At 50.6% G+C, this 14,931-nt stretch overlaps 3 protein-coding genes across 3 annotated transcripts; 1 reads left to right on the forward strand and 2 right to left on the reverse strand.

Moving 5' to 3' along the window:
- Positions 1-576: 576 nt before the first annotated feature.
- On the forward strand, positions 577-5,013 carry MRS44_017993 (uncharacterized protein; the record flags this gene model as incomplete). The annotated part of the gene is made up of 7 exons (XM_065616198.1): positions 577-840; positions 890-1,240; positions 1,326-2,245; positions 2,414-3,802; positions 3,861-4,256; positions 4,312-4,753; positions 4,795-5,013. 7 exons carry the CDS (start codon positions 577-579, stop codon positions 5,011-5,013), a joined length of 3,981 nt encoding a protein of 1,326 aa, XP_065472270.1.
- Positions 5,014-7,475: 2,462 nt separating this feature from the next.
- On the reverse strand, positions 7,476-8,553 carry MRS44_017994 (uncharacterized protein; the record flags this gene model as incomplete). The annotated part of the gene is made up of 4 exons (XM_065616199.1): positions 7,476-8,052; positions 8,101-8,180; positions 8,233-8,424; positions 8,479-8,553. 4 exons carry the CDS (start codon positions 8,551-8,553, stop codon positions 7,476-7,478), a joined length of 924 nt encoding a protein of 307 aa, XP_065472271.1.
- A 3,830-nt stretch (positions 8,554-12,383) lies between these two features.
- On the reverse strand, positions 12,384-13,523 carry MRS44_017995 (uncharacterized protein; the record flags this gene model as incomplete). The annotated part of the gene is made up of 3 exons (XM_065616200.1): positions 12,384-12,868; positions 12,913-12,997; positions 13,047-13,523. 3 exons carry the CDS (start codon positions 13,521-13,523, stop codon positions 12,384-12,386), a joined length of 1,047 nt encoding a protein of 348 aa, XP_065472272.1.
- Positions 13,524-14,931: the final 1,408 nt, after the last annotated feature.

Consider the following 14,931-nt stretch of genomic DNA (forward strand, 5'->3'; position numbering starts at 1 on the left):
TATGTATGTGTGTATGTATGTTTTATTACGCCCGGGAGAACTAATCTCATAGGGCCGCTAGATACGCTAAGCCATTTACACTTCCGTCGTGTTGATCCTGACCACAAAAGAATCCCAACCTTCTCCGATTCTTTTTGTTCCACCCTCGCTTGATTCGTCATGTGTTAATCATGTCAATGCTGTGTTTTTCGCATCTTGACACCGTTTCCTTGGCAACCAGTTCCCACTTTGACACCCGCAAGGATCTTAACGCAGCACGCCAGCCATTCGAGTATGCTCTTTGACGTTAATTACACTCAACGAATGTCACCTTTGCTTGTACCATTGACACAGAATGTCTCCTCCGCGTCGTTTTTTTTTTTTTTTTTTCAAGGCCCAGGCCGTAACTCTCTTCTTCGCTTCTCCTCCCTTATCTTGCAAGCATATTCCTCTTCCCTGGTCGCCTTTTCTTCAGACGTACCTCAGACTGCTGTTCCAGAGCGTGTTGCAATTCAGTCACCAACATAACCTTGACACTAAACTACCCCCTCTGTCTTGTGGCTTCCTCTGCCTTGCGTCGTTGCCCAACAACGCATCATGTTCTACTCCGAGACTCTGCTCCAGAAGAGCGGGCCACTTGCTCGCATCTGGCTTTCCGCCAACCTCCAACGCAAGGTTTCGAAAAAGCATGTGCTCCAGTCGAATATCATCGATAGCATAGCACTCATCACCACGCCGAGCCAGGCACCTATGGCTCTTCGACTGAGCAGTCAGCTCCTGCTTGGAGCTGTCCGGATCTACCAGCGCAAGACACGATACTTGCTGGATGACTGTGACGACACTTGGATGACGATGCAGATGGTATGTAGGACCTCTTGATCCATTTAATTACATGCATTGACATTTCTAGACCTTCCTACCAAGCATAGACCATGATCTGCCCATCAGCCTTCAACACCCCGACCCCGAAGCACTCAGACTTCCCAATGAGGTGATACCTTACAACGGCTTTGAGCTGGCTCCTCCCCCCGACGCGAACTGGCTCCTGTCTCAGATAGGGGATGTTAGAGTGGCCCCGATCAGCCGCAAACCCCGCGTCAGCCTCCGCGACATTTCCTTGCCAGAGGATTTGAGCCCGAGTCGGTACCCCGGCATGTATGAGGAGGCTGCGGTGCCCATGGAGGGCTTGGATCTCGAGCTTGATTTTGGTATCGAGATTGGCCGAGAAGCGCCAGCTCCTCGCCCATTTGAGGAAGACATGGTGAGCGAGCTGGAACCAAGGCCACCTGAAAAAGAGGGCGTTGCGATTGAACCATCCTTTGAAGAAGGACTTGAACTCCCGATAGGGGCTGAAGAGTTTGAGTTCCATCCAGCGGATATCAGTGGCACTCGAATCCCCGAATCCCCCCTTGTCCGAGATCAGCGAAGAAGTTGTTCGGCAGATTGAGGCAGAGATTCCCTCACTCCGCCTGCCCGAACTTCGTGAGCCCGAAGAAGAACGCGTTATATCGCGACGACCTGAGCAACGTGTTAGGAGACGGAGGATTCTGGTACCGGATGAAGAGATTACTCTCTCAAGCCGCCAAATCCAGGAGCAGCAGACAAGCCACGAAAGCATCATCAGACCCACAAGATTCATCCCTCGAGACCCGTTTCTGGCCGCCTTGGTAGATATGCAGACATCCGGTGGCTTTGTATCCTCTATTATGATGGAAGGACGAAGCTCTGGGTGGGCTCCCGAGTTGCGAGGAATCCTCTCTTTTGATGCCATTCAGGAAGCAAGACAACTGGCACGGAAGCGTCCAGCCCGAGTTGCTGAAGTTGAACCAGAGCCTAGAGTCCCCAAGTCCCCACGGCTGGAAATTGTCGAGGAGCCAACATTTGAGCTTGGAGCGGAGGGCCTTGTTGAGCCGAGCATGGCCGCCGAAGAAACCATGATTGAGATTCCAGCCTTGGAGCCCAGTCCTCTTCCTCCCAGCATTCCCACTGAGCGGCCCCCAATTGTGGAAGCCACCGAAGATGTCGCCTACATCTTGCAAAATCAGTTCGGTCCCGAGGCTGCGATCAGTTCTGACGTTCGGGCGAGAAGCTCTGTCATTTTCCAAAACCTGGTCTCCGAACAACAAACCACGAAGGCCAAGGCAACCAAAATGTTCTTTGAGTGTCTAGTGCTTGCTACCAGGGATGCAATCAAACTTGAGCAAGGGCCGGGGTTGGGAGATACTATCCAGATATGGGCCAAAGAGGGCCTTTGGGGAGACTTCAGGTACGAGTAGTTGAATAGGGCCTCAGGTTACGGTACTGGTCAAAGTAGGTAGCCAGCTGGAAATTTTTTTTTTTTTTTTTAATATCGTCGGACTTAGTTTTGAAGCCCAGAGAAGCTATGGAAACTACCAGTTATACCCGGGGGTCTGTGATGTACGTACCTTAACAGGCCGACCCCACTCCTGCTGGAGAGGGGTGACGAAACCCGTAAATCCGTCGAAACCGTAAATGCCTCATACAAACTTGCACGCGCACAACTCAACCAAATCGATTCCAATCAATTCGACATTTTGCATACTGAATTTCCAGTAAGTGAAGTTATTATGACCCAAGTTTCAGCGAAGTCCAGGCAGGCTGCGGCGCGGGCTGCGCGCGCCTATCTAGCCGGTGCGGGGTTCACGAAGACGACTCGGCGGAGCCCTTCACGCCCCTACAGCATTGAAGACGTTGCGAGGCTGCACAACGCCAACAAGCCTCTAACTGTGAAGTATCTATATCTCCTGAAAGCAGAAAAGCCGCTCCCTTCAGAGAAGAAGCGGCCTGCTAAGGGAGGACGGCCTGGGGCACTCACAGCCGCCGAGGAACGTGCCCTCATCGAGTTTATCCGTTCAGTCGAGAACTGTGCATTCCAGGTTACAGAAGCCTGCATCCTCAATTATGCCTGCTTCCTAAGGAAACACCGAGTTGGAGTGTCTGCGGCTCCGGTCTCGTCAGCTTGGGCTCGCCGGTTTAAGAAGCGGCATCCGGAGATTCAGTGTACCAAGCCGAAGGTCAAGGAGATCACCCGTGCCGGTGCAGAGCTCGATATCGAGAGAATGGACCTTTGGTATGACAACCTCGAGATGACGATGAAAGAGAAAGATATTGTGCCTCGCAATTTCTGGAATTTCGACGAGTCTCCCTTGAAAATCGGTTGGGTTGACGACTGCCCGAGAATCTATTCCATCCGCAAGAGGAAGAAGTCTCGACCCGTGAGCTTCCAACCCGGCAACAAGGAGTCATTTACAGCGGTGGATGCCATCAGCGCCGCAGGACTCGCTATCCCTTCATTCCTTATATTCCAGGCGAAATCGCTGCTCGAGGAATATGCCTTTGCAAACATCGATGACGAAGTCGTTCTGACGCACACGGAGACCGGCTTTAATAATCACCATCGTGCGTTCCAGTGGATACAACACTTCAACCGTCATTCCTTCTCTCGGAGCAGCGATTTTGACGGTTTCACTATCGAAACCTGGTTCGGATATAACGCCGATCTCACGAGAACTTCCTGGACCGAAGACATCGCCTTCAGGGCATCCAAGATGACACGGAAGTCGGCCCCGGTGCACAGGCTGCTTCTAATGGATGGGTTTTCCGCTCATGAAGATCCTGACTTTCTCTGGTACTGCAAGATGTTCGATATCACCGCCTTCCAGCTTCTCAGTCATACGAGTCACCTCACACAACCTCTTGACGTTGGAGTCTATCAGCACCTCAAAAAGGAACAACACAATGCTCTTACAGACTTCATCATCGGCGGCGGACTTCGGATGACACGTTTTGAGTTCCTTAATATGTGGGATCGTATGTATCGAGCTGCCTTCCTGTCCTGTCACATCTACACGGGCTTCCAGAAGTCAGGGTTATGGCCACCGAATAGAGAAAGTAGTTCTCGCATCGCTACGGCAAGCAGCTAAGGATATCGAGGAGCCGATGTTCCCTAAGCTAATCCATCCAGTTACGCCGAGAAAAAAGCAAAGAAAGGACCTCGCCTCTATCCGTCATAAGTTCACCGACTTCAGTAGCCCTACCAGGGCCAAAATCGAGCATGCCGAAGCCGCCTTGGACTACGCTCTCGTCGCCAAGTTATCACATCAGAGGCTCGTTAGTCTCCAACGGGAGCGCATCCGCATTCATGCTCTGAGGACGCATACACTTCGACGGGTACCGAATCCAACCGACAGCGCCCTCTCCTTCGCCGAGATTCGAGAGAGAGTAACAGACCGAGCTCATGATGACTGGATTAAGGAGTTTAAGAGGCAGACTAAGGATCAGAATGCATGGATGCAAGAACTACGAGAACAGGAATCAACACGAGGAAATCCAACTACTCCAGCTCTCCGCGGTCGAGCGGCAGCTTGAGCAAAGGCAGCCCCGAGCACTCGAAGAAGCACAACGACTAGAGGAGCAACGCCGAGCTCTGCTCACGAACGAGGAGCTCGAGGCCCAGGAACGTTTCTACTTGGAATGGCTTCAAGCTGACGAGGAAAGGCGTTCCCTGTTATATACAACAAGCCCAAAGAGCTTGGTTGACTCCATCCCCGAGATCGACACTTGGAGGGATGAACAGACTGCCCGCCGAGAGGCAGTGGAGGCTGCCGCCGGTGCCGAGGACGTTATTGTAGTTCAAGATCCTCCTTCCTCGCCGGGTGATTTTCTCTCGGTAGAGTCATCGCCGGAATTGCCTCCTTTACCCGACGACGAGTCAATGGACGAGGATGAGGTTGAGATCTTCACACAGCCACGGGTTGAAGGAACAACCGCAGTTATTTTTTAAATATTTCTCAGAGGCCATTTGCGATCGTAAGAGACGTTGAAGATGACCCTCAACTACATGAAGTCAATTACGGAGGATGGGGCTACAATCGCATGCCAACTCGCTACGACGATGCGCCTGAAGGCGGCGAAATTGAGGCCACCCCGGGCGTCAGGATTGCTGCGCCGGGGTCGCAGCGACGGAACCGCCGACCGGCGCAGGTTGGCTACAACACAACCAGAAGTAAATGAAGTTCGTTCAAAGTGAGGATATCCTTTATCCAAATTCTCAGATACATGCAGGTATTTTCATTTTAATTGTAGCATGCGAATTGATCGAATTGTGGTACAAAACAGTTATGTAAGGTATTTACGGTTTCGACGCATTTACGGGTTTCGTCACCCCCTTTTTCTCCAGCAGGAGTGGGGTCGGCCTGTTAAGGTACGTACATCACAGACCCCCGGGTAACACTGAGCTTTGGAGAAATATAAAGACTTGTCTCATCGATTTCAAAACAGCGCGCTGCTTATTGTGGTGAGAAGTAAGCGTCGCGGTAAACTTCCAGGTTTATTTGGCCACGGAGCGAATCTATCAACACATCTCAAAATTCCATAAAGCGCAAGATAGACAAAAGCCAGAAAAGACCCACACAACTTCTAGTTTACAACGTCATGTTCACTCTTTGTCAGGAGTATCAACCTCTTGGTCCACCGTGTTGATTGGGAATGCAACTTTGGGATAGCTAAGAACATTCCAAATAGTGGCATAGTCCCAATACCCGGACTTGTTAAAAGGCGAGGTAGCACCTGGAAAGAGAAGACATAGAACCATGTCAATGAGCTCGTCACCTGGTCCACAGCTGTCGCCCAAAGCTCTCACAAAGCTTGCTCGGTATGAATCTCTCTTTTATGTATAGTCCTAAACCTCCTCGAGGCTTCTTGACTAAGTGGATGTGCTCTCTCTATATCTGTGGCAAGACGCTCCAAGTCTTCGCCGGCATTGTTCATAAGCCCCAACCAACACGCCTTCGCCATTATGTAGTCAGTAGTGGATATGCCGATGTGAGTAGTAAAGAAGTTGCACCCCCCAGCTCTCTATGGTGAGGTGCTTCTTGGTGCTGATAGGCAGCCCATTAATCTGCACGCGCCTAGGGCCTCGATTGACTGTTTTCGCCATCTCTAGATACCCTCTGTACGCAGATAGGTATCCTCAAATGTGACACTCCATATAGCAGTTAGGTCAACATCCATACTATTATGCTTCAAAATAAAGCAATCAAAGGTTTCCTATTTTTCACCTCTTACGACACTATCGTACAAATTGATCCGCAAAGCTGGCACCTAGTCCAACCGCCTCATAATGCTTCCTTTGCATTATCCAACTTGCTAAACACATCCTCGATGTCGCCCAGATACATTTGCCTCATTGCCCAGTCCTGCGGGAATTTCCCTAGCCATGCATTCATCTCTCGTTCTTCTTCTATCAGAACCATCCACAGGGTATTTCCAATCCTCAATGATTCATCGCCTCCCTTGCCATTCATGACTGGAGCCGTTGGAAGGGCTTCAGCCTGTGCCCCACGCCCCGTGTTCATGAATCCTCGCTCCTCCAAACTCTGTCAAACGGTCGTTGCAGCATCGTGTCGGACTAGGTATCCTTTTATATCAACCAAATCTCCTCGGCCCCTGCCCTCACCCGTTCTCACCTGCCAAAAACAAAATTAATAAACCTCCCAAATCGCCTTCAATGAGGTTACTATCCGCCTTTCGTGAGATTTTACCCTGATCGCTGCAAGAAAGACCGACAACGCAAAATAAAATGCAAAACGATATCAAGCGACCAAACAATGCGTATTATTGTCAATGCCATGCGCTTGCACAGGTAGGGCCTCGAACAAAGGGGAATCGTAATGCGTGAAATCGAAAAAAGGAAGGGGGGGTGGGGGGAAAGGTTTCGTCAGAACACCGACTACTGCCCAAGGAGAGTTTGCTTAGCCCAGGCATAGTCATAGAAGAAACAGGAAAACCGGCCCGTTCTCAAATGCTCTAGACCTGGGTAACAGCGCAAGAATGCCGAGAAATGCTTCCAAGTCGGGATTGTTGTAAGTCCCATCCAATCCGCAATGATTTCGGCGCCCCCTGGCAGCGTCTTGGTTATTTGCTCGCATTTGTTCCCGTATAGATATCCCAAGTGATGTATCCAATAAAAGCGAAAGAAATAAAATTAAAAACAGGGATAATATTTGCCTGGTTCATCCTGGGTATGATACTGATACAGAGATAGGCTCAATTGGGAACCAACTCATGCAATTATGCCTGTGTAGCACGCTATCGAGGGGTTTTAGATGGTCTTGAGTCTGCTGCTAGGAAATTGCATGGTGGGATCGTCAAATTCGATCTTTGGACCACAAAAGTCATAGACAGCAGTGCCATAGGCGGGCAACTGGCCAGTAGTGGTCACCTTGGTCGGGGTTGGTATCGAGGCCAATGTTCCTCCTGAGGCTGACAAGTCGGCTGAGGGTAGTTATTGGTCGCGGAAAATGGGCTTTGCTGCCATGCCTGGGTAGTGACGGTCCGCTGAGCCTGAGACATGGCCTGGTGCATCGGTTGAGGGTAGGTGGGCAATCTCTGATGAGAGTCGACGGGGGAAGCAACCTGGATGGTGTACGAAGGTGGGTGTTGCTGTTGGGGCGGGTAGAAGCCGCTATCCTGCATCAGGGTGCTCTGCACAGAGGCAGCCGAAAAGCACTGGGACTGCTTTGGATAAATGGCTTCGCCGCCATGCCTGGGGTCGAGTAAGGCATCCCGATGGGAGGTCGCTCAACCTGCTGCTGAGCAAGCTGGTACTGGGACGAGATAGGGTTGGTCGTTAGGGTCGTGATTCCAGGGTTGCTCTGGTCAGTAACATAACGGGCTTGTCGAGGAATGCTCGCTGTTCGATGTGTCATAGGCATGTCGACTTGCTGTTTACCAGCCGTGTGCGAATGGAACTTGGGAGGAACATTAGAGCGGATTATTTGGCGGCCAACGTATTGCTGGTGGTGCTGGAGAGGGTAATCATGCATTTGCTGTCCAAAGTCAGGGTAGGAACTGGCACGATGCAACGCGCCCTGCGGTATTGACGAGTTGGTTGCCATCAGAGGAGACCAAGTCATCGAGGGGGTCTGAGGAGTCGACGGGAATTCATCAGAGTCGGAGTCCGACGAGCAGTCGTCCAAAGGATCGTGAGGGTCCATTCCGTTCTGGTGCGATCTACGCTGATGCTTGGTCATCGTAGTCTTCCTGCAGAAACTGCCCCTTCGTTAGCTGGAGGGCTTTAGCAAGGGCCAAATTGCTGACCTCTTCAGGCAGCCATTATGGCCACACTTGTAAGGGCGCTCTCTAGTGTGGATTCGGCGGTGTCGGGCGAGACTGGAAGACTATTGAACTGGTTAATTGCGGCAGGGATTTCCAGCTTTACGAACCACTCACGTCGGAAAAGCGCTTTCCACAGCCAATGTATTGACACTGGTGAGGCTTTTCACCAGTGTGCGTTCGGATATGGACAGTCAGGGCACTTCGTTGAATGAAGCTCTTGCCACAGCCAGGAATTGTGCAAGCGTAAGGACGCTCATTCGTGTGAATTCGGTAATGCCTCTGCAGGTCAGACTTGCGGTTGAAGCTCTATATCCGAAGTATCAGCCTCCAAAAGGCTCAAGGAGGAAGAAGTACACTAACCTTGATGCATTCTTCCCAATTGCACCGGAATGGGTGGGCCGCAAGCTCGTTCTCGACAAGTTCTAGAAGTTCCATTATAAATTCTGATATCTGCTCTAAGAGCCGTGGTTGCAAGCGATTGAATGTGTTGAAGCTCTTAAATAGATCGGTGAAGCGCCAAGTCTTCCAATAGGGGCATGCTCAGGTTCAGGAGACGTGATGCTGGTCTCAAGGGGTCAGATAATAAGCCTGGCCCGTACCGGTGACAAAGAGAACAGGTCGTATTACACAGGGAGTAGTCCAGGAGGAGAGCCGCGGCTTTGGCACGGGGGAGTCGGAAATGATGTTGTGCTTCCGGGCGATGATGCTCTTAACCGCTCTCGTTTCCAGACGAAGGATTTGAATGATCCCAAGCTACAGCAAATTAGGGCACAGGAACGTTGAGGCCGAGATCCGGCTGGCCAGAGTGCGATTGAATTAAGAGCTCGAATATAAGAGGGATCTTGTAACTGGGACAGCCCTTGGCAGAGCGATGATTTGCAGAACCGTTGATTCGCGACTTCGGTGGTGGTAGGATCTGTTGCAGAAGAATATCGAGCCGACTCTGAGTGCGAGGACTTGTGGTGAGGAGTGACTCCACCAGCAGGATTTTCTATGTCAACCAAGTCGGCAGCTAGGTGACTTATGGTGGGGAGGGAAGTGAAGAATTAGAGAAATTAGAGAAGGGACGAAGGTGTATTAATCAGTTAAACAGGGCGATTATTGTGAAGTAGAAGTTGTTGAAGAAACATGGGGAGGATCAAGTCGAAGTCGAAGAGGTGACCTAAGAGCCTGCAGAGGAGAAGTGGATGAAGTCGAGAGTTGAGGGCATGTGGTGTTTTAATACTGTATTAGAAGCCGCAGAGAAAGAGGTACAATAGAGTTGACCTGTGCTTAGGATGTGGTGGAGGAGGGCCGATTCAATCAATTGGAGTCAAATCCAGGATGAGTGTCGAGAGTTGAGCTTGGGGAATCAGCGGAGATATCGATGAGCTGAGTGGGTGATGCGCCTTGATCAAGCTGGGAAACGCTGTGATGTCGGCCCAGGACCAGGGCTGGGCGATGTAAAATGCTAAAACTGAACGGGGATGGGGAAGGAGGTACAAGTGTGAATCTCCACCTTCCAAAGCGGAGATTCAGCGACCTTCACGAGGTAAGCTGAGCACTTTACCATTGCGACCATCATTGGCCAGTCCAACTGCTGTTTCAGAATCCAAGCCACTTGCGCTCTAAGCTTGGGGATTTCTGATGAATCTTGCATAACCGAGGATCATGAACTCCGGTGACTGGGGGAATGGGCGGCTTGCCTTCGTAAAGTGCCTTGAGTTCTGAGTTGCATCCTACCTTCGTCCTAGCACAAGCAATTGCCTCGCTTTATTGGTCCAAGGAGTTGGGATCAACACAGAAACCGGGCATGTGTTCGCGCTCCGACCGCCATGTTGCCCATGATGCCCATGGCCTTACACTCAGGTCCTTGAGCCTGGCCTGGCCGAGACCGTGACGTTGGGTTGGGAGCTTAGGTACATCACTAGCAAGCTGTCTGCAGTGACCCATTTTACGTCATCACATCATCGATCTTACTACCCCCGGCAACTTTTCGGTAGCGCCACTACTGGTGGCTTTTGCGTCTGTCGAGGCTCTGGGGTGATGTGCCCTTGAGGTGACGCGCACCTTGTTAAAGCTCCCCTCCCCGCTAGAGCACTCGAACAGTGTTGAGACTGTATGACTAAGATGGTCCGATCTGCTGGTGGCAGGGATGTGGATACTATGTGAGGAGCTGTGCTCCTCTCGGACACATGTAACTTAGACCTTTCAACAACACAACACCTTCTACTCCCGCAGTGTTGTTTCATCAAACAGTGCCCGAGACTCGAGTTCCACAGAGCTTTATTTGGTTCTTGGATTGGCCGGCGCCGATAGTTAACGCTTCATTCGGGACGTTGATGTTGAAGATGTCTGGGATACGGCCGTCAGAGTGGACATCCCTTGGGCAAGGCCCGTTCGCGAGAAGCAGATGGAGCTTTGATGCCGATGGATGAACACCAACCTAAACAGTGCTTTCTTTCGAATGCAACCCACATCCACTGGGTACAGCAACCGCATGAGTCAACGATGAAAGGGGCCCACTATTCATCCATTCAGGGTGGAGCTAGTGCTGGCAAGCTGGAAGGAGGTGATGGTTGAGGGACCAGGGATGAGAGCTCATGCCCAACTTCGATCCACGTTCGCAGCCTCTACTAATCCAGCAAATGTCCAGAGAGCACATACAACTATCTGGCCAGCCCAGCCTCGCGCGCTGATTGTGCGATCGAGAATCCTTTTTGATAGAAACCGAAGCATGCTTGAGCTGTTCATCCCCCCCCCTTCAAACCCCTTCAAAAAAAGACAAAAAAGAAGCCATGAAAGTTTACGTAGTTATCATATCAAACAATTGAATTCCACATCAAACAATACAAAAACAATCATGAAAGGCGTCCTAGGCGGTGCCAGTCGATTGATGAGAATTATCTAAAGGGCAAGAACTCAGGAACAAGGTGCACTGAGTCTTGCAGCTCTTTATACACAAATGAAAGCGTTGCCAGTTTAGGCAGGAGCAGCTGCCTTGCAGGCAGTTGCTCTAGTGGGGCCAGGGCTTGATATGCGACATGTCGCTCTTGCCAACGATTGAGCGCTGCGCTCCATTGACTGCCTATGTGACGACTCAGTTAGGAGCCAGTATCGTTGCAGGCAGGATCAGCGGAGGGTGCGGGTATTTTGTACTTGGGCCAATCCGATCTTATGAGTTCCGCTGTCATTCCAAGTTTTGTTGTGTAAGGGAGGTGTTGCATCGAGAGAGATGTCTCTTATGAATGGCACTTGTCCTGGATAAAGCTTCCGCAGCACTCTGTTGCATGGAGGGGCATTCTAGATTTCGCAGGACTGTTTGGGTCGTTGTGCGCAGCTTCTAGGCTTTGCGGAGCCGATAAAATATAAAATTAACTAGCTGTGGGTTCTTTCCCCCTGGTTCCCGATCAGCCCGGTTCAACTCAATCGACTGAAGGCTCAATCAAATCGGGATCGCGGAAAAACTTGATTGAATTGCGATTGAATCGGACTCTCAATCGCCGATCTCAGTCCCGACGACCTCGACCAGTTGATCTAAGAACCACCTTAAAATGCACTAATCCTGCCAGAAGCCCGATCCATGACTGCGCCTCATCGCTCTAGGCTCTCCCGATGACATTGATGCCGACTCTTTTCGAAGTAAGGCTGTCCCGGAGAGATCCGGCGCCCCTATTTAACATCCACCAGTCCCCGATGTTTGGGCGCCTTACCATGTTTGCCGGCAGTGGGCCCCCCAGACGCTCAGACGGGGTTTTATGTTGGAATAATTGGGAGCTTCCCCTTCACTTCAGGGTCACATCACAAAGTCCTAGATTGAAAGTTGAAAGTCCTAGATGGAATCGCATGGGATATAAACCCTTAGGGAGCTCTCACCATGACAATAACAATAACAACCTTGATTTTATCAATCACACCCAGCATCACTGCGCAATTCAACAACATTTTATCGCTAGCCGTTACTTCCACCAGACAAGCATCCGTGACATGGGAGCACGTCAAATGTGTTGTGCTTTGTGTAACCTCTTAAGTATTTCCTTGCCGGTATGTTTCAGCCTTATGGAGACGGATGATTACCAACTCCCCCCGCAGGAGATGCAGGTTGATGACGGTAGCTAAGAAGCCAAATCTCATTCTACTAAAATGTTACGCCAAAAGTCTGACAACACCAGACCCACATCACCACCACCCCGTCTTCACACATCATCTTCATCCTTTAATTACACAATAATAAGAAGTCCAATGAAGCTAAAAAGTATATCAATTTAAAGCCCTTGATCCGTAGATTAATACTTTGTATACCAACCCCCTGCCCGACGCACGGCTTGAAGCCGGCGCACCATTGACTGCGTTAGCTTCTCGACGAGGCCTAGATCCAATGCATCCCACGCTTCCTTGATCCACGACACCATTTTTGCTGTATCAGCCTGACTTTTGCCTAGTCTAGTAAATTCAGGGTGTAATCTTCGTAATTTGGACTTCAAAGCTTTCCAAAGGTGCTCTATGGGGTTGAGATCAGGCGAGTTAGTCGGCCAATTTATGGGCCTGATCCCATGGAGAACCAGCCAGTCTTTGGACTTCTCTGAAGTGTGAATCCGGGCGTTGTCTTGCTGGAAAAGCCCAAATTCGTCGATGAAAGGAAGAAGACCTTCTGATAGTGCCTTGATATAGCTCCAGCTTGTGTAACCGTTCCTCTTGGCCTCAGGATCCCTCGTCATGACGATAAGAAGAGTCTTCTTCTTCCAGCTATGCCAGCCCACACCATAATAGACTGACGAGCTTTTCCGTGTTGTTGAACATTGACTAAGTCCTTACGAAGCTTTTCATCAGGCCGGCGAAAGACCCAGCCATCTGGGTTATTCGGAGCGTTTTGAACTATGCACTCGTCTGTGAAGCAGGCCTGCGGGAAAATCAGCGGTAGAACCCTCTGTCTTTCAGGGCCAATTTACTAGCAAAAGCTCGTCAATCCGAGGGATCCAATACTCAGCAAATTCAAGCCGCTCTTTTGTATCGTCCTCTGATAGTGCGATACGTCTTTTGGACCGCCATTTGCGGCGCCAGTAGCTCTGAAGCCGTCGCTGGAGGGTCCTCTTGCTTATATTCAAATCGAGCTCTAGAATCAGGTCGTTCCACGTCAGGTGCCGATGCCGGTTAATAAAAGAATTCATCCTCACAATCTGTATAGCCGTGAGTTTCTTTGGCCGCCCTCCACGAGGTCTCGAGTGGTTGTAATGGTGTTGTTCCCAGCGCCGCTTTGTGCGATAGACGGTGCCCGGATCCGTGCCATAGTCATCTGCGACATCCCGATACGATTTGCCGGCGTATATCTCAGCCACCATCGCAGATCTTTGCTCGGGAGTAAATTCATGATTTCTTTGGCGATTTCTGCTTATTTCAGTGCCAAAATTGCGTGTCTCAGGTGCCATTTTGGGTGGTTATTCTCGTGTTGAAATTGAAGCCTGTGTCGCGAAGTCGCATCGTGAAGCGGGGTCGGGGCGGGGGGTGTTGTCAGACTTTTGGCACGTGATTTTTTAGTTACGGAGTACGGTATGATGGGGTAAAGTATGTTAGCTCGCCCCACACAACAGTAGGGGTCAGAGAGGTCACTTTCCCGGTCTAGTTTTCAGTTGGGGCTTCGGGCACGGACCCATCACGCCTTGACCACCAAGCCCGGTCTTCACACGGGCCCACCCTAACAATGCGTTCCGCTCCTTTGGGCAACGTTGACCGGGGGGTTCTGACGGCTCCGCTTTGTCAATGTGGCTAATATGTTGGTGAGGAAAAGATCCGCAGAGTTCTGTAGCCTCTTCCTGATTAAGGGTCATCATTTCTAGAGCTGTGGCCATAGATGGGAATAGGCCCTCCAATGATGTGGGTGGGTTTTATTGTCCTCGTTGGATTGTGCATAGAGCGTTATGAAGGGCGAGGCTTTGCAGGGGCTTTAAAAGGACCATATATGGCAGGCGCTGGCCCCTTGCAAGTCCAAAAACAACATGTTGCATGGTGGGGCTGAGCGACGGGAGCAATAAGGTCGCTACAGGGGCCAGGGCAGCATGCATCCTCCCTTTGCCCTGGGTCAGCTCGCGAAATCACAGGTCAACGTGCAGAGGTAAGCGATGTGTCTGCGAAAAGCGATGTGTCATACGCGGACGTGGTGATTAAACTTGCATACATTGCCTCCTTCACCGGGACTATGGCTTGGTTCTCATCCGAACTTCGATTTCGATTGTAAGGGAGACATACACAAAGAGAAAAAGAAGCTCATTATCGGAGAATCAATCCCATCGCGTTTATCCTTCCGTCAGTCGATTCGGCTCGCTCAGCTTACATTCATATTGAGGACTTCCCTGCAACTGCCTCTAGCCTATACTACGAAAGTCTTACTCATTAACGCCGCGGAGATGCGGAGGAGTTGTCTCAGACATCTTTATGAGACAGTCCCATGCCGCTATTCATTAAGCGCTAACTGGACCGGCGCCTATCACATGTTGATATATCATTCAGGCCATCCTCCCGAGGGATTAGCTTAGTCCACCCTAGCCACCCATAAGGCTAGGTTCTTCACCCCGCGACACCGACATAGCGGCAGTTGAATAGGGAAGGAAAGAGAAATTAGTATTCTGTTGCTCTCAAGCCTGCTGTCACCTGTTGGTTTCACATTGCTTTGACATCCCTCGTCTCCACAACCCTCAAACAACCGGAGGGACTTCCGCGATGGCGCCTTGGCATCTTTCCTCTGTTGTTTAATTGCGCAGTGATGCTGGGTGTGATTGGTAAAATCAAGGTTATTATTATTATTGGCATGGTGAGAGCTCCCTAGGGGTTTATATCCCA

Source organism: Fusarium solani (genome assembly GCF_023522795.1).
Source record: "Fusarium solani strain SB1 chromosome Unknown bctg00000015, whole genome shotgun sequence".
Lineage (NCBI taxonomy): Eukaryota > Fungi > Ascomycota > Sordariomycetes > Hypocreales > Nectriaceae > Fusarium > Fusarium solani.